General features: G+C 39.0%; 1 protein-coding gene across 2 annotated transcripts in view; it reads left to right on the top strand.

The window, feature by feature from the left end:
- Positions 1-20,541, top strand: part of gpc5c (glypican 5c) — a 98,028-nt gene that overhangs the window by 63,126 nt on the left and 14,361 nt on the right. For both annotated transcript variants that reach the window (XM_079649190.1, XM_079649189.1), the window contains 2 exons: positions 3,626-3,746; positions 15,729-15,870. In XM_079649190.1, the coding sequence (XP_079505316.1) occupies positions 3,626-3,746; positions 15,729-15,870 (263 nt within the window). The remainder of the gene's footprint in view (positions 1-3,625; positions 3,747-15,728; positions 15,871-20,541) is intronic.

Here is a 20,541-nt window from a genome sequence, read left to right as displayed (position 1 = left end):
GGTGATGTGGTCACATCCTTGACATGGTGTTATTCATGATATAGCCTAGCTTTGTTTACGCTGAAATGTTCAGGCACGTAACATGCACTTTGTTTCTGTTATCTTCCTGTACACATTGACGATGAATATTTGATTTATGTTTTCTGTCTTACAACCCATGAGCATTCCTACAGGCCTTCAGAAAGATCAAGACAGTTCAGTTTGGGGTCAGCATCTGGGAGTGGAGGTCACAGCGAGTCTGTGCTCCAGGCGGAGAATAAGACGAGAACAGACAAAGCTGCCTTTAGGACATTGCATCAATTGGGCATTCACGGGGGAATGAATCAATAGAAAGGAGTCAGAGAGCCATGAGTCAGAAGCCGTACATGTGTAGGTAGTCAGTTTGAATGTTTGTTAATGCTGAATGTTTGAGACCCCCTGAGGAAAAACACTGAGTGTGGTTATTTATTTATTAGACAGACAACAGAGATATATCATTAGCGCGCTGCAGTCTTTTTTGCATTCGTGTAAAAGCTTCTGCTCACATTCACACTCCAGTGCCGGTTCTAGTGCAATTTGACTTGGAGGGCTGGGGCCAGTTATTTCATGAGAGGGGCACAATAACAAGCGGGTTAAAAAGACAAATACAGTATGAACTAATCGTGTAAAATAAACATAAAATACAGTAATTTATATTTGTTTTGCTAAGATTATTTGTTTTAGTAAATTTAAGTTACTGTCCTTTGTTTTAGTTGTTTTTTTCATTCAGAGTATTTGTTTTAGTAACTTTAAGTGACAATTGAATTAATAAAAGGGATTAATAAAAGTCCATCTTATCATTTAGTTCCAATACATCGTAATATTGTAACCTTTTTTTTGGATGGGGGCCACGGTCCCTGGTCAGTGTTACGGGGGCACTGGCCCCTGTCACACTCTAATTCATTGGAACATAAGGCTGAAACACGTTATTGCCATTGGCAGGATTGTTATCGTAACATCTGATGTCTGCTCCAGATCCTTCCAGAAAAGTACAGCATTGATTGTCTGTCTATAAGGCCATGGGCTATGGGATGCCTAGCTGTGTCAGATGTCACTTCCCCTACATGATATCAAACATACACTGCATTGAAACGGTCCAGGCCTAACGTACTGCCAAACTCGACCTGACACTTCCCTTTCATTAGCATCCCATCTGATGAGCTCATTTCCGCGCCAACACTGTTATCCCAAGCCAAGCCTGGAGACAGACACGCATATGCTCCCTAACACACAGACACACACTTTCAACCACTGCTTAGGGAGCGGTTTGATCCCTCTATTTATAATTTATGTCAGAGGGGGGAAGTTGAAAGTCTAAAAGCTATCGATTGTTTTCATCTCGACAAGAGCAGAATTGCTTCAATTGTTGTCAAAGCAGCCAGTGGTTTGCTTGTGAGTGTGTGTGAAGCTGGAGGTGGGGGTGGTGGAATGCACTTTGCAAATATACTAGAAAAAAAACAAGCAATTGAAGGAGGAAAAGGATATAAACAAGAAGGGGAAGTAAAGTAATGTGTTGCGGAGGAGGGTTAAGCGAGAAATGTTAGCATTTTGATGGGCTCAATCTTTAAAGCGCTGTTTCAGCAAGTTGAGAGAGCGTAGACCTCATTGATACTTTGCTTAGATCACAGGCCAGAGATTCTCAAGTTCAGCACTTTTATGATTGCCTCCCTTCATATACACATGCATATATACAAGTATGTGCATGCCAGCCACATACAAATGCACGCACACACCCATAAACACATCCATATAAAAACACCATCACACATAATGACTTTATCAACCTTGTACTGCCTGTGGTAGCATCAATTGATTTGCTGCCAGTACACATCATTCTTCTCCAATTCTTCTAAATCCCCCACGCATGGGAGATTAGTATCATAAGATCCTGAAATTAATTTTAATAGTAGTAATAGTTTATTTAGGGAGGGTGAACAAATGAAACTTTATGTATCTAGGCCAGGGCAAAGCTTTAATGTTGTGTTTATCTGACACTCATTATTTGGGGTTTAGGGCTTTAGGTAGTAATATGATCACCGGTGTTTAAATTCAGGGAGTTTCAGTATTTCAGATGAGCCTGGAGCCAGAGGGCTATGAGATAATGTATATCTCTCTAGCACTATTAATGTAAAAAAAAAAAATAGTTAAACAGCCTCTCTGTAATATGAATGTACTTTCTCAGTAAAGCATGGATGAACTTTTTAATTTTAGAGTGTCTCAGTATTTCTCTTTGACAGGCTGTTGTCCCGTCATTTCCCTTAAATTACAAACAGGATGTTTTTCTGATGTTCTTAGTCATGAGTCACTCTTTTGCCATTCAAGAGTTGTCATTGTAAACATACCGGTTGCTATGATGAGTGTCTTATTGTAGGTTATAAACACAACAGGTCTTTAACCTTTCTTCAACCTAATCTGTTTAATTATTATTTTGACTCATTTCCAGTTAACCTACTTGTCACTCTATTTAATGAGTAACTGTTGATAAATGGTGTTACTCTTCAACAACCTTTAACAGAGGGAACAGTATGAAGAAGAAATGAATAAAATAACCAAATTAATTAATGCTTTGCGGGAAATAAATGACTGAATTGTCAAGTGTATGTGGGTGTGTGAGAACATTTCCCTAGCTGGACTTTCATTCAGCACAGCCACCCAGTGCAATCATGCTTTGCTAAACACAGAGGTAGATCTGCCGCCACTGTATCCTCAAATGCCCGTTCAAAACAATAAACAGCAACGTAATCCATTCCATGGCTCTACACGACTAGAAATGTTGAATCAATTCGTTCTGGAGCCTTAACTGTGCTTTGATGTGTCATGATACTTGGTTATTTCAGCTAAAACTACTTTTATGTCTATTATACTCAAATAAAACACTTCCCTTTTACATCAGGCAGCTGCGAGGAATTTTAGCCTTCCTGACATCAGCTCGACAACAGTTCCGACAAAATCAACAGCTCTAATCCCTGCCGAGCTGCGGGCCCACGGAGCATGCCAGGGATTAAAGAGTCCAGCTCACCACGTCTCTCTATTTCATTTTTACAAGGCTGTGCCTGGTTTTATTTTCATTTCAATATTTTAATCACAGAAGAACAGCAAAGCCGCATTAAGTGACTTTTAACCACATTTGATGCAATAATTATTGCATAATGGGGCTTTTTTATGTTTTTGTGCAAAATTCTTTGGGTTTGGCCAAATGAGGCCCTAATGGTTTTTAGTTTATGTTGTAGAAATGCTGCGGTACAGCTGGCAGACTTCCGAATGCAGACATTGAGGACATCATAATGAACTCAACTATAAACAAAACAGAAACATTGGTTTTGTCTTTCGTTTATTTGACGGGAAAATAAAATAAACATCTCAGCTTATTTTTTAAGCATAACTGAGTGAAGTCCAAGATTTATTTTCCACTGTAATCTTTCATAAAGTGTATTTACACATTCATACAAACACCATAAAAAACCTAAACCTAAAAGAATATATGCAGTGCAATACGTAAACAAGCCAAATTAAGATAAATAACACCAGAACATGGCTGGTGTCTTATTGAGCTACCACTTATATTCAGTCTGACTACAACTAACTTTCTCTTTCTTTTTTATTATAGCTATACTGGAAGAGTTGTAGGAAACGGTCTGCACGCCCAGAGGCAAAACCCAGAGGTCAAAGTTCGCAGCCCGAACCCTACACTGGCCGAGGTCAAGGAGAGGTTAGAGCTCTTCAACCAGGTAAGATGATCAGCATGAAGAAATCTCTCATCAGTTATAAAGTCATAGCATTCACCTAAACAAATGTGTCTGTTCCTCCATATGTCACAAATAATATCGGAATGCTAAGGGACTCACTGCAATTACTACATATTTACAAACAAGTAGAGCTAATGTGTTACTGATTAGCCTTATTATTAGACTGTTCCCTGTTGCCTTGTTTAAAGTGGATAGCAAGATTCAGTAAAATGCAAGCATCAAAAGTCATTACAGGTTCAGATGGTTAATAATAATGGCCGTTGTAAGTGTATATTTGCAAAAGAACAATTGTTCTCTATTATTAAAATAGTCTTCACACTGAAACAGGTCAATAGTTGTTAGTAGTCCGAAATGCTTGTGTCTATGTAACGATCTAATATCACTTTATCATATCAAATAGGCTCATTTATGCTATACACAAATAAAAAACAACATTCATTAACTGTACAGGCTTAGTTGTATAGAGCAGTTAAGCAATAATAATTGTAATAACAATAAAATGTTTCTTTGTTTTTAACATGCTGGTATTGGAGAAACATCTCTTGATATGAGTCAACTATGGGATTATGTAACCAGCGACTCTACAAACTGAATTGAATGAATTGTTGTCTAATTAAAACGCCACAGACAATATAACCCTTGAAGTTCTAAAATGTCCTTGCCATTTTTCTCGGATCTAAAGATTTGATTTGAGCGCAGAGGCAGATATCAAAGACGAATGAAAAGGATAAAGGGAGAAATGGAGACAGTGGACATTTAAAAAAAGAAAGATAAGAGGCGGGAGCAAAAGGTCAGGAATGATTGACAGATAGGCAGAGATGACACAGGCAGCTTCAAAGTGACACTGTTTGTCATGTAGATGTGGTTTAGGGCTGAAAAGGCCCAAGAAGAAAAGGGCCATTTCACAAAGTCCCTAGAGGCCATTTGAGGAGACAAACGGACTAGGATTTGGTTCCACTCTGCCTGCCTGCCCTTTGTAGTCCTGAAAATGATGTCCACATATACTGTAGACGACCAGCCATCTCTCACTCTCTATCTCTATACTGTATCACTCTTTCTTCCCCTGTTTTTACCCTTTCAGCACTTTTTTGCCTGTCGAAGATTATAGTACAAATAGCAAACTTCTCTGGAATCTGTCATCTTTCTCTGTTAATCTGTTTCTGCTTTAACTACTCTGCCAATTCTTTATCGTTTTCTGCAAACATGCCCTTTCCTTCATCTCACATCCATACATTTATTTTCCTTCTCGGTTCACTTGTATCTTGTATCTCATATATCTCTTAGCCTGCCTGTCCACCTGATTGCCACAGACAGCTTAAGATCATTTCTATCCCACCACAACATCCCATTGTGCACGGTGGCTGTCAAGTACCTTGTTGTCATGGTAACTTTGTAGAGTTGAACGGGTGTTCTGTTGACATTTACAGTGTTGAAAAGCGCACCTTGAATCCAGACCAGGCGGCAGGGCTCGGCTGAGCTTTATGTTTGTGCCAGATAAGAGCAAGGGATCACAGAGTGTTAAACTGCATAATGTCACAGGCTTTCCAAGGTACATCCAGAATAGTTAAACTACCACTGAAATATATTTCACCATGTTTGTTCTCACACCCTTGCATAAACACAAGGAACTTAACACAGTTAAAGTATATGCATATCAAAGGTCACCTATTATGCAAAATCCACTTTTTCATGTCTTTTATACATAAACCTATGTCTCCTCTGTGTAAAGAGATTCTCAAAGTTTCAGGAAAAAAGATTTGCTCACTTTTTGTCCTGATCCATTTATATAAAAACATGTCTGGAAATGAGCTGATCAGATTTTGGCCACTTTGTGATTACATAACGATGTAGTGGCTTGTGTAACCATTAGCCAATAAACAACCAAGGTACCCCCCCCTGCTACAATGCATGATCTGTTTGGTATTTCGAGGCCAAACACTTCAGAGACATGTTTTGTATATATCTGAGACCTTTAATAAAGTAATAAAAAACAGTATAATAGGGGAACTTTAAACTGTAGCATCAGAAGTTGCAAAACATTAACTTAAAATATCTAGACATTTACACTTCTATTTTCTGACTCCCACCTGTGCATATAAATAATCCTTGTTGCTATCCAACGTGATTCATGTAGATGAAAGTGGCCTTTATTAGAATTAGATCCTCTGCCAACAGCTGTAATAGGCTAATATCATTTCAGGTTTAAAAGCCTATGACATGCTTAAAGGCACGCTCCCTAATTTTATCACAGCACAACCCCACATTTATTTCCCACCTCCCTCATCTTTGAACTACATTTTAACTGACTAGTGATTAAAGTAAAAATGACATTCTCTCTCTTAAAATAGCAGATCATCACCATCCAGTCCAAACTGCCTTAAAACAAGAAGAGACCAGACAAATATCAGCATAATGATATCACCTGTCCCTGCTTTTTCCAGCACACAAGGTCGCCACTTGTCCCCCGCTCTCTTTACCCTTGCTGCAGAGCCCTCAACAGATGTTTAGAGACATGGCCATTTAATAAGAATCTTCCAGGTGGGCGAGTCACAAAACAAGTTCCTATTCAGATTGATTTTGGCAAGCCCATCTGGATCCATCTCCAAAGTACAAACTCCACTGGACACCCTTGGTGCCTTTTAGGCTGTTAAGGTAAATGGAGTTCAATCATGAGTACGTTTTATACTTGAAAAGCATTATTAAGTTATACTGTTTGCTTTTGTTTTGACTTCGTAGTTTGACACAGCCTGTGTGAAACTTATATTAGCTTAAAAAAATATAGACAAATGGATGAGAAAACACTAGCGATCAGCAGACACTGTGTGGATGGTTTAGAGGAGTTCTTTTTAGCTTTATAAACCACAAGAGTCCTCAGTGATCAATCCCTCAGCTTTAGAATGCTGAACCTCTGTTCTCTCTGAGTCTTTAGAAATATAATTAAGGGTAGTTTAGGGGAACTGAGAGTACGGAGCATTCCCAGCAAATACACAAAGTCGGCGTGGCTGTCTATTTGGAGCACAGAAATATTAGCCAGTCAAGTGTTTTGCATCGACCAGCAACACCTGCAAAGTATTACTGATTACATCTTTGAATGAGTGTAATTCCTCAAACATCTGATCAGAAGTTATTTAACAGAAGGACAATACCAAAGCCTGGTTGTCTCACACAGCGTATAAAAACCTGACCCTGACAAAAAACAACAACAAACAAAAAGCTTTTACAGAAAGTAAAATGATACATTTGATTAGATATCTCCCATTGAATAATTTAACACACTTTTCAACAGCTGTTAGATTTGATTCTTTGTTTTTGTCCCTGTAAAAAACACGTTTAGTTTCAGACATTGACAGTGAGGATTATTGAGAAGGTAGTCCTTTAAAGTCGTGATGAATACTGTAACAAAGTATCTATTTGGAGTAAAACATTTGAATGTTTCGTACCAGTGATGGAAGTTAGATTATTCATTGCTGTATTTGTGTTGTTTCATCCCTTCTGCTAGTTTGGCTTGTTATTTTAACTGAAAGTAATATCCTTCAAAATAGACACACTGGACTGACTTTAAATTGTGTGTTTATTCTCCTTTTTCTTTTAAAAAAGGTATTAGAGGGTTTTCAATGAATTCCTGATCTGAGCTCTTCCAAGTGTGAATAACCTCCATTTCGGGGATTAGTGAGGTTAAGACGTGTGTATTTTTATCTAGTAGAGAATAGTAGACCCGGAGCACTGTGGCACTAAGAGGATTGGGAAACTACTGCTGATGCATCACACACTCTGACCCCTCATCTACCATGGCATTCTCCTCTTAAAGCAGTGTGTGTGTGTTGGTATTCACTGTAATATTTGAGTCACACACATACCCACAACAGTTGTTTGCAAGGTGGAAGATAACAGAGAAAACCTACACACTCAACTTAACTCCATGTACAATCCAATATATAAATGTTGGAAACAACTCTCAAATGCACACAGGACAAGTCAAATCTCTTGACCTCCTATAAAATGCTCCATTAAGTGAGTAGGCCCAAGTTATTGTTCTCCCCTGTGTATCTCTGAATATCCTCTTTCCCGCTCTCTTGCTGTCTGCCCGTAAATATTGCTAATGTGGACAATAAATGTTTCAAAGTAGATTCTTGCTTCTCAGCCATGAGTCCAGCTGTTTTTGGGTGGGGATCTTTTTCACAATGGTCTATCTGTTTCCATGCGAGTACTCAGGGCCAGGTCATTTGTCAGTTTGTCAATTTGTACTTGGTTAAATGAAACATTAGTGGCGACACACTGTGTGGGGAAAAAACACATTTTCACACTTTATTCCTGTATTTAGTATTTGTCAGATATGCTGACGGTAGAAATGGTGAAAGCTGCGGTGCATGGAGAGTTGGGAAGACTCCAGCGTTAAAGTCCAGCAAAGAAAGGCCAGTTGTGTGTGTGATTGATGAGATTGACTTCTGCTTTGCTGCCTGGTTTGGCCAGTGGCCCGGCAATGTTCCACATCAGAGACCTTACCACACACACTCTGCATCTGAGGATCCAGTCGATCCTCAGATCTATCTGCAGGGACTCAGAATGAGTGAATGAGTTAGGAAGTTTAGTAATTAGCAAGTTTGTGCATCCTCTCAAGAAGACCCTTAACATTATCAAAGAAAAACGTGTTATTTAACTCCTTGAAAGCATAATAATGAGAAAACTATCTATTTATTTTCCACTTCAATATGCCTTCACAGTATAATATATTTGAGGTTTTATGCCTGTAGCAGTCTGTAAGTGTGTGAGCTTGAAAGAGTTAGTGGAGTCGAGGGATGAAGAAAGCTCGGGCTGAGCTGGCAGCCCGTCACAGGGAGGGGAGAGATTCTTTCCACTTGAAGAAGATGATGGAGCTGGCCTTCACAGGAGCTCTGCTGCTCCTTGCTGCTGCTGCTGCTGTGGCAACGCTACAGCAACAACTCTCGCTGCCCAGGGCTCTCCGTTAGCTTGGCAACCAAACTTCGGGAACCCAGACTCTAATCTAGGCATAACATTTTTTTTACCATCATAATTAGATGCGAGGCGAATATAAATCCAGTGAACTGTAACAGTTTTTCCACTTTGGGTCATGACTACTCTCCCTATGTGTTTCAGTTCCATGCAGACAGTGATTCTTCTCATGTGGAGAAAGTACGTGACCCATTTCTGTTTTTGGCACAAGTTTGTGAAAATCCCTCTTTCCAATGTGACGTGGTGTGCATTTGTTAAAAAGAAGTAAAACACAATGTTCCAAAGATTATCTGTAGGAGGGATTATAGGCTCATGTGTCTTCACATATTTAGTAAATATTATTTAAGCAAGGAGGGGGATTACGTTTTTAGTTTTTTCCCTTGAAAACAGTTTCATATCCTGTGGCTGATGGTACATGAAACTGTTTTCAACAAGCAAGGTGGACTCAGGTGAGTGTAGATGTCTGCCAGTTGTCTGTAAAGAAAACTAATCTAATTAATCATTGAATGAAGGCTTACCACAATTGTAAACCCTACTGTACGTCTTTGACTTGCACATCTCTGCAACGTTTTTATCTTAACATGGAGTCTGCACCGGCTCAGTGCAGGCGTGCTTCTCCATTGCTTTTCAAGGGTGTAACTGCGGCCTGAAGCGATGTTTGTCCGTTTTTTTTGCATTTATTTTGGCTATACACACATAAACATGAGGTTGATATTGAATAAATAGGGACTGAATAAACATATTTATCTCCTTTCGCAACCTACAGTAGGCGGGGAATGTCTCTCCCTCTCTACACCACCGCCCAGCACTTTTGAGCCCTCCAACAGAGGCATCGGGTTGATGGAAAAATATACCAGGACTACTGGACTGCGGTTTGAGGCTTACCTTGCAAATCTGGAAAGGAATCATTGCTAATTCTTGGCAGAAACTAGATTGCAAACTGAAGCATTAGTTAATCAATTGCTTCCCTTAACGGCCTGTTAAAGGAGTTAGGAGTCAGCTATTTTAATATTTAATGATGGTATATAAAAACAGTCAATACAACAGATTTCTCGAAAAAATCTAGTATCCCCCCCAACCAGTATTGGTCCTTGAGCATGCAAAGATAAATATCAGTTTGATGGGTCCAGTAGTATGTAAAAACGACTAACTGTGAACAGACATAAAGAAGAAACACAGTGACCAAACAAACACCCACCTCCACAGGGTTTATTTGGGGCAGGGGGCTCTGTAAACCTGTTGTGATCATGTGGCCTTATGTAGCCCAACATGGATAGAAAGCAGCAGAATCCTTCAAACCTGTTGACCCCCACATCGCTCACTGAAAATAATTTTCAGCAGCTAGGTAGCTGTTGGAACATGTTTCCAGAAAACCACTGATGTCATTCAAACGGATTTGCCAAACAAAAGCCAAAGTTTATTCACACGTTACACAAACACAATCTGCCCCAGTCAGATTCTGACAGGAGCAGGGTGTGACAGTCCTACGCTATAACGGTTCGTCGTGATTGACTCATGAGGGTTACACGAGGTCATTGCCAAAAAGTGCAACAACTGTTAGCAAGAACATCGACATGTACTAGCTTGCAGCGCAGGGGCGTGGGGCTCTGTCTTTGTTTAAAAAATGTTCAACAAACAGAATTACTCAGAACTCTTGGGAAATGTAATTTTTTATTTTCACAAGTAGAAGCAGCTTTTCAGATTTCACAAAATTTGGTGGAAAGTTAGACAATTAGGCCTACGAATAACTGATTTGTTTTGGTTGCAGAAAGGACAACCATGTGGCCTGTTCAAAAATAAAAACAATCCTGTTAGATAAACTAGTTGGTCTGTTCTCCTACTCTAAATGATGTCCAACATGCATTGTGCAATTGCAAACAAACTTAGCCATTTTGTTATTTGTCAAACTTTTACATTAACATATGATTATTACAAGTAGCAATAGAGTGAAACCTGAGTCTGGCTTACATTCTTTTTCAAGAAGTTGAAGTTGGTCCTAGCATACAGTATATTAATAGTTTTTTGTATTTGCTTTAGCTGACAACTTCTAGGATAACTGTATGAGGTCAGCAGGTTTTTGTTTGCTCGGTGGTATTGCGAGTTAAACCTTATCTTTTCATTGTCTTAAGAGCAATATAGATTTCACATCTAAAAGTCAACGAGACAAAATATGTGCTGTAAGCTTTGGAATAAAGGTTTTTCTGGCTTCAACTTTAACCATGGAAAAGGACAACAGTAGAAAAGTACTTGGCTCACTTTTTTACACTTTGATTTTCACATTTATTTTTGAATCAATTTCATTTTCCTTGTTGTTAATGGCAAGGGAATCTATTGCTGTGGTCTAGACTCTGACATCTACCATTGGTGTCCAGTCCAAAACATTCTTTATCTTCCAGTCAAAGTCTATCAAACAATTGAGAACTGTTGGAAAATGGTTTGGCCACAACGTGCGCCATTAATCCACTCAAACAATACCTCATATCTGTTCCAGAAGTTAACTTTGTTTGCAGCCTGTATGTATACCGACACAATTACACATTAAGTACATGCTTAATCTGTTGCTTGGTTGATATTTGCTTATACACATAATCATTATAAGCCTTCACAGTCAGAATGGACATCATTTGAATTAAACAAGTTGGATGGACTTCAGCAGACAGATTTGCCACCGTCATTTTTTCCTTGAGTCTCCTCTGGGTTTTCCTATTCCTCTCCTTCTCTCTGTCCACATATGGAGTTTTCACCACAACTGCCCTCAATAAAGTGATTCAGTTTCAACGTTTCAGTGAAGAAAAATAGCACATGTCTCGATGTGGGCACACAAAGGTTCTGACTTATAATCCTGTTCCACTAGTTTGACAGCAGCATCCCACATAATACACCGAAACAGACACACACTCTCTCTTTCAGCCTTTTCTATATTCCAAACTTCTTCAGGAGGTAAGGAAGGAATTCAGCCCCTGATGCTCTTAAACCTGCCCCATCATCCTCTGTCTGAGGAATGCTTTAGAAGAGAAAGAAAGAGGAAAATGAGTTGGCAGGGTGAGAGGAGAAATTATATTCTAAGCATCACCTCATTTGTCTTAAGATGCCAGGGTAATTTCGAAGCAAGCCTCGAGCATAAAGACTTATTTTTTTGTCATCATCTCCCCGTTAGCCCCTTCACCTGTTTGCTCGACTCTCTCACTATAACTATTACTCCCATTTTTCTCTGTTTATTTCCCGCCGTCTTTCTTTCTTGTCAGTGTGTCATTATCTGTTTGTTTTACTTGGCACATGCGTTGCAAATATTAGATTTTGAAGGCAAGTTGCAACACTCTTGATTCAGGGCTAATACTGTTAGTTCTGAATTAAAATGTCTGAAGGAAAGGCACTTCATACTCTGGTGTCCATACATGTAATCATGTGACCTTGAAATATTTACAACAAAAATGTTTAAATTAGCCAAATTGTCAAACGTTTGAGTCCGACCATTATCACACACACTTTAGATTGATGCTGATCATAAAAGAGGCTGATACAGCCATTTATCCGTTAATAGATTTCTCAATATTCTTTGCTACACTAGACTTAAATGTAACAAGGTGTAACAGGTGACATAAGTTTGGAAGAGGTAGACGTGACAGTCTGATTGACAGTCGAATGTTTTTACCAAAAGCATTTCTTTCTTTCTCTTTTCTTTCTATCAATAGACTCATCTGAATCTGACACAGCAGCCTCGTGAAAGTCATTGTGTTACATGTCAGAGAGAAGGCTGAGCTATAAGAGAATAAAGATATCTGTCCTTCTGGGATAAAGACACTCTATATTTCTGCTTTTTACTAAACATAAAGGTTGCTGCTATTGAAATATTACAGCCACTTTCTTGTGTGATGGATCATGAGTACACATTTTTGAAAGTCTCTTAGGCTTTTGACTACAACAATAGACCACACTGTGTCTCAAATCCACTCTCTTGTTCATGTAAGTGTCCTGAGTCCTTTTATGCTAGAACATATTGTTTTCAGTTATAATATTATGTTTATCTGAAATTAACTTGCACGTCTTATAGCAGCATACAATGGGTGTTCTGCTTCTACTCTACAGGATACTGCTTAAAACACTCATTCAAACTCAGAGCTGGTCCTCAGTGCAGCAACTGTCAATCACAAAGTAGATAGAGGGAGAGAAAATTCACTACATATTATGAATTCAACAGTCTTTGTTGCTCATATTGGAACATGGCGTATCTCTCATTCTGTAGATACTGTGCCAGGACAAATTATACATTTACTTCTTCACTATGCTGCTGGAATACGACAATTAAGGTGACATTTCAACAGAAAGAAGTGACACGAAGAGTTTCTGTTCTGCCGTTCCGACATTGTCAAAACAAGCCAACAAACTGCATTGGACGGCAGCCAACCAACAATTCTTAAGCAGCCTGACGGTGGTCTCCACAGTGACAACACCTTAATTGATTTAGTCTCTAATTAAAAGGCTTTAAGGACAGCTGGGCCAAGCAGCATTGTGTTAAACGTCCCCTGAACGGAACGGTTATTAGCTTAATACCCAAATGGTTATCTTAAGGATGTCGGTACAAACATTGTGCTGTTCAGCAGAGCATTTCCTCCTTATGTGCACTGCATTTATTTAAGTTCTTTACTGTTCATTCTTTATTCAAATACTATATCTTAAAACTCAAGCACTCATGAATATGTCACACAAATATTAAATAGTTTAAGGTTATTGAGCAATGATATTTTGGACAGCAAAACTGTAACAAGACTGGTTCGGCAAAACACACAACAGTGATGCGTGATCTTATTTTTCACAAAACCAAATGTACTTATTCCTGTAATGCGAAGCAGTAGAATAATGTCATTAAAGTGGTACGAAAATTCCCAGTAGTACACAGTATATATACAGCTAAAGCAGAAAATATGATTTTTAGTGTGCTTCCTGCAGCAAATGCATCGCCTAAGCAAAGTTTCACATTTCAGCCTCAAATCAGGCAGGACACATAAAGTGCCTGTCAACAAGGTGTAATGTGAGCCAATCTATACCTATAAAATGCAATACTGGAACCAGCATGTAATGTGGTTCACCTTTTTTCAAAGTAATCCTCTTGTACATTACTGACCATCTATGAAAACTAAGCCATCCAGCTTTTCTCTATTGCTTTCATTTTTTGCGGTGAGCATAAGTGATATGTTTTAGCTGTTTCCACTAAAGAGCCCACTCCAGTTTCATGGAGCCTGGCGGTCTGTTATGGTTTCACATGACTCATTTCACTTGTAGCCCTCATTTCACTCACTCAGGCCTGAGTGAGAGGGGGGGACACATTCACATTAAGTACAAATGTAATGCACAGCAGATGTAATGAATTAAAATATCGTGTCCCCTTCCACTCTCCCTTGCAGTTAATGTTAATCCATAATCTGGTAAATATTGCAGAAAGCAAACATATATTCTTACTCATAATGATGTTCACACTGAAACAGGGTAACTGTTGACATTTATACAGGAAGTTTTGTGAGGGTCATTATTTTCCTCATTAATTGTTCCTGTCAGTTTAAGGCCTTGACTTTCTGTTCATCTACTCTTAAGTCTTACATAGATTTTGTAGCAGGGTAGGAAGGTTTAAAGTGAAATATCTCATCAACAACTGAATTAATTGCTATGAAACTTTGTACATAACAATATTCTTGATATCCAGAGGATCCATTTTGATGGATTTAGTATTAGGTAACTGGCAGGGTAAAGTCTGTTCGACGTTTGGTCAGAATTAATTGGACATTTGCGTTCTCAAATACAGCTCTTCTGGGTAATCTCAGATCAATTCAGGGTTGCAGTGCATGTGTCAGAGGACCTTAGTCTTGTTTCATTATTATACCCTACATTGAGCTTTGCATTGTCAGTTTACTTATAGTTATGAGAATGTTGTCTTTTCATGTTTCTTTTGGGGTGTTGAAGGCTCAGTAGACAACTGGTTAAAGGTCACCTTTGCTGTCAGGTGTGTTGAGTGACACACAAGAGTCTGGTGTTAATGGCATGGTTATTAGTCACCTTCATCACCACAAACACCCCCCCATTCCTCCTACCACCTCTGAACATGTCTCTAATGGTTGATCCTCCATATGAAGGTCAGCTGTGAACCGGGATTGAGCCTTCTCATGCATTTGTATTTGTGTCCATGTGTGCATTTATGCATATACAACTCTTAAGGATGCTCCAAAACAAAATGAGATAATTATGTGTGTCTATAGTTCGTCATGTTCAACAAATATTTTATTCACGCCACTTGCTAACCCCTTATACTCCAAAGGATCATTTGTTGTGGTGTCAGGAGAGCTTCTTGTTAGACATGGTGTGATGGAACAGAGACCACCTTGATGAAGGTTGACAGCAGGAAGGACCGGCAGGTGGTCCAATTATTTGGCCCCATGCTGGAAGGGGGGAACATCATAAGGAGCAGTGTTTTATACTCTAGTCGGGGAAAGGAACTGTGTCCTAGAACCATGTGAGATGGTTTCTATAGGTCGACAGGATTACAGTTAGATAAAGTGCTAATACAGATGATGTTTCTAATGACTATATTAGATGACTAGTGTAACTTTAAAGAAAATATATTTATAACAGAAAAACATGGTGTAAGAGTAAATTGAGCTCTATTCAAATAGAAATACATTTTGCTGTATAAAGGAAATAGCACAAAGCTAAAAAGAATTGTTTTGTTTTTCAAGGCTTTCTCTCTACAATGCTCCTCTTAATTTTGAGTGTAATGAAATGTAACACGCCAGCTTCCCAGACAGGTTCCTTACTCTACAACACCCACACCTCTATTTGATTATCCCAGGATTCAATGTATCATCTGTTGGGCCCTTGCTAACATTTACAGGCATTGACACGTCAGAGCAGAAAAAGGGGGCGCGGGGACATGATGTTGAATATTTTAATGGGAAAAACTGCTGCTAGTAAGTGATAAACTTTGTATTATTGTTTGTTGTCCAGGAGACCCAGGAAAAGTTTCCTAAGCTGGGCCAGATGGAGGCCTGGGATGAGTTGGGCAGTGGGGAAACAGATGAGGGCAGCACCACAGACTGTGACGATGAAGATGGCTGTCAGGCCTCAGGAGACGGTCAAGAACATACTTGTAAGTAATATATGCCCATGACTGCGTGCACAAAAACTCACACAAGCCATTTTGTCCTGTCACGTTCTTTGAATTTGTGTGAAAATTTTGGCGTCTGTATTTACAAATAGAACTAGGCACAACCAGAGCTTAACTTGAACTTTTACTGTGCTCTACATTCAATCGTCTGATTTAGCCAAGGAGAGATCAAGAAATTATAATTCCTCATTTTTCTTTTGCTCTATAAGCTTTAGACTCTTTTCCACAATGCACTCTATCATTAATCTTATATACAGTATGTATATGGAAAGGGATATTCACTTTAAAACACATTTCACACTCTGTCTTCCTTGCCTATTGTGTCTCCTTGATGCTACAATTTTGTGGGGAGGAGGTTTCCTCGAAATCCTAGAAAACAATCCGGTTCGGTTTAATACCCACACACACACACACACACACACACACACACACACACACACACACACACACACACACACACACACACACACACACACACACACACACACACACACACACACACACACACACACACACACACACACACACACACACACACACAATGTAGTGAGGAGGTGTTGGGGCTTGTGTTAGCTTTGATTCGAATAATTTGATCTCCTGTGGTACCTTCTCGTTAACCATCCCTAATTATCATGTTGTTTCTCGACTACAAAGTTAAACAAAGGATTTGTTTTGAAGCTTTTTCTTACTACCATTGAGGAGTAAAGAGGAACATGGAGGGGAACATACTCTCTTATACAAGTACACTGAGATGCACACAAGCACGTTTTTGCACTTACTTGTTAACTTGTCTTACTATGTTACACTCATAGTTGCCTTATGATGGTTTCACAATTTAGATACATCATTAGAGATGCCAAAAATGAGCACAACAGATCCTTGAAAAAGATAAAACAGACATTCATTCAGTCATTACACAAACAATCAATTGATCTCTTTTAAATAACTTTAGTCACAGCATAATCACATTTTGCCACATCATTAAAATTGCATTTTGGCTCTTTTGACACTAATGACATTATCATTTGGCCTTTACATGTTCAACACTCAAATGAACATTTTACAAGTTCTAATCCTGTGTTAGAATTCCAATCCTCATGATTTTAATCCTTGTTGATAAATAATCTGTAGGGCGCTTCATGTGTTCAGAATTCTGTGCTTTTTTTGTATTGGTGTGTATTAGTGACTCAAAAACGTGTACCGTAACAAACATAGAAAAATACTTCATATGTGGCTCCTACAGTGTGTGTCCACTATAGCAAAACTTAAAACATCATGTTATCAAGGAATGTCACCAGACACACCCAGTTTGTAAAACTGAAAATATAAATATTGCAAACTCTGGGGGCATAGGCTCAATCATCATTGTGTTAAATCCTTCAAAGATAGATGATAAGTAACTTAAGTAAAAGTCCCGTTCTGAGGCGGTGGGTCACAGTGGGATGTTGGGAGGCATAACGTCTTCTGCAGCTCCCTTCTTCTGTTTCTGTCAATAGCTCTGGATGGTATTGGCTGGTGTGCTCTCAAAACTACGGCCTAGTTTTACCAAAGGATAGCGAGAAGGCTATCCACACCACAATGCAGCTTATATACCAATCAATAGCCATTACATTGCTAGTTAAACACAGCTCTCTGCTTTGCTCCTTGTTGTTGATGTGGATAAAACATGCCAGCCTTTCAGCAGTATTCCAACAGCAGGGGATAATCAATCAAAACCACTGTCAGAGATTTACAGGACAAAACCCATTAGTCTCTGCTCAAAGTAGAAATCGATATCCCGGTGAGTCCTGTTGCCTGCACAGATGTTCCTAAGCCTTTAAAATAATATGTGTCATCCAGATACAAAATCATGGTTCTTGAAAAGATGGGATTTGCTTATTGGTAACTATAACAAATTACAGCAAAGGCCTTGTTTTAGACAACAGGCAGTCACTTATCCTGTGACGCATGGACAGCTCATATCTGTAATTTTCACCAGCCTGCCTATTGGACTTGGGTGTATTGTTATGCAATTTCCAAAGCTTTGAAGTGGATAGTGACTGTTGTTCTTCAGTCACTGCTGTACTCACACTCTTCAAGCTCTTTGAAATTACAAGCTTGGGGGAAAAAATACGTTTTTACATGTTTATTTACAACAATTTTGAAAGAAGAGCTCACTATCAGGCATTTTTTTGACATTGCAGTTCTTGGCATTTTGATGTGTTTTCATGACATCTGCCCACCCACTGAAGCGATGTTCAAAATGGATGACATTCCAATGCACATTCAATGGCAATTATATTATATCAAAGGGAATAATATAATTCCGTCATCATAATTTTCACGAGCAACATTTGATCATGTTCGGTTGCTGTTAACCGCTTAGAGTGTTTATTAAACTGTAGGTTAAATAAAATGTATTATTTGCATTATTATTCTTTAATGACTTTACAAATATTAGACAAACTGTTACATAAATACATCAACTTTAAGACGTTTCAAAGGACTAAATTAGTTTTATGATGATAGTGTTATAGGAGGCACATTTTAGCTTCCATCTATCTGCAGACTTTTTTACCCCTGTGTAGCTCTGGCAGAGCTCCCGAGGTCCGTGTTAAAAGGGGGCATGACCGCCCGCTATTATGCTGAGAGAGAATTCATTACCAAGCTAATGAACAGCGCTAATCTGCAGAGAACAGACTCACTGTCTCTGTCATCACTCAGATGTGATGGAATTCCTGCAAGTCTCACTAAGGTGATATGCCTATAGCTTCCTTCTTACTGAATGCATGTTTCAAGATTCAAGGCTTTTATTTTCATTTGTACATACAGCTACAGTGTAGTTATGACAACGAAAATCCTTGGTCAAAGGCTCCTCCAACAGTGCAACACAATAAAACAGACATAAAAAGGTCTGGAGAGGAGCAAAATACACAGCAGCCATCATCACCGTTGCCATTTTTTTGTGTAAGAATGCAGATGCTTCTACAAGTGGGCAACTATGAAAACACAGCACCATGTTAATATTTGAAACTGTAAGGAGGGCTTAATCAATTATTGATGGACAAAAAACCGAAAAGACAAGAGTGGGAAAGTATAAATATTTTTACATACTTCAATTAGCTGTATGCTTCTAAAAGAAAGTGCAGTCTGATTGCATGGTGTCATGCCAGTTTGTTCTTTCTTATGATCCTGCTCCTCTTGCCTGGAGACATAGTGTACTTTGTGTGCCAACTAAACAAGGCCTAGTCATGTACCAACTGCCATAATCACAGCCATGAACAGGATAATAAATCAGTGAATCTTTAATGAACCATATCATCTCTCTGCCCTGCAGCTACTGTATGAGAGCATTTTCTGTGGTGCATTTTGTGGCGTGACTTTGGCTTATTAACTGTATTAGCCGGGGAACACTTAAGGCTGATCCTTCCAAAGGAGCTATTCATTTGTTGCTAGCTCATTAATGTATTAATCTCTGAAAGAACCACAGTGGCACATTAGACCACTATCTCTCCATTAGGGAGAGGGAGCAGACTCCAAATGTCTGTGCATCAAAAGGTAGAACAGTACTTCATTTGTCTGTCTGCTTCTGTGAGTTGAGCTGCCTTCTCTCTGGCAGAGTAGGCGCAGTCTTTCTCTTCTGGCCTTTTGTGCAAATCTGGAATAACAGATGGAGCAGAAGCGATGTTATTTTTTAGGATATTGAAAGTGAATATAGAGTAAAAGTTTGCATTTCACTTTGATTAAATATTTGCTGGAGTTTAGGCTATAACGTGGGAGATTTAAAAGCATCCCCACTAGTGAAATCTCTGTATTGTATTCCTGTATGGTAGTGCTGCTGTTGAGGTAATCTGCCTGGCAAAGGTGTGAGAAGCCAAAAAAACAAAATGAGGAGAAAGCAGGTTATCCGTCTCAGAGGGGAAGGAGAAGTAAATGCATATTACAATTCTCTTTTGGTAACAATTGCAATCTTTCAGAAACACTAGTGAGATCATCAAATAAGTGATACACCCCGGCATTGCTCACACACTCTGCACTTCAGTGGCTAAACCTCCCTATTAACATTAAGCCATTGACAATGATCGTTTTTCTTTTGCCATCTTAAATTGACAAGATGGAAAGACCTAATAGTGAATCAGTGTGCTTCTGTTATTCTTGAGCAGAAGGAAAACTATAGCAACTGTACTTGTCTCTTCTTGCACACCTCAAGGAAACAGCTAGATGTGTTTTGTGTGTGCTCGTGCGTGCGTTCATCGTGTGAACCTGACCCCTTGTGGGAAGTAAACTCAAAGCAACATTTCAATCAACACCTGCTAGTTGATTGACCTTTAAAAAAAAGTGTAATGTAAGTTGTTAATAGTGCTTTGTGTACCTACTAGGGGTGCGCACACCTACTCACACACACACATTCAAAGACATTGAGAGGCGGGTCGGTCTGGCATGAGAAGGCTCCAATCAGCAGATTTTGAATCTAAAGCTGAAGGGCACCGGAGCAAAATCTGGGCTCCCAATCAATCAATGTCCAGTTTACATTTTGCCATCCACAGTTGTATAAAACATTGTATAGATCTTATTTATACGATTCCAACGTTCAAAACACTGCATACAGGAATGTGTATTGATGAACCTGACCTTGATACAACTTTCATATATCTGCCTCATAATGTTTTTAGT

This window comes from Notothenia rossii (genome assembly GCF_949606895.1).
Source record: "Notothenia rossii genome assembly, chromosome: 9".
Lineage (NCBI taxonomy): Eukaryota > Metazoa > Chordata > Actinopteri > Perciformes > Nototheniidae > Notothenia > Notothenia rossii.
Note: the sequence above shows the minus strand (reverse complement) of the source record. Positions and strands in the feature narration are given on the sequence as shown.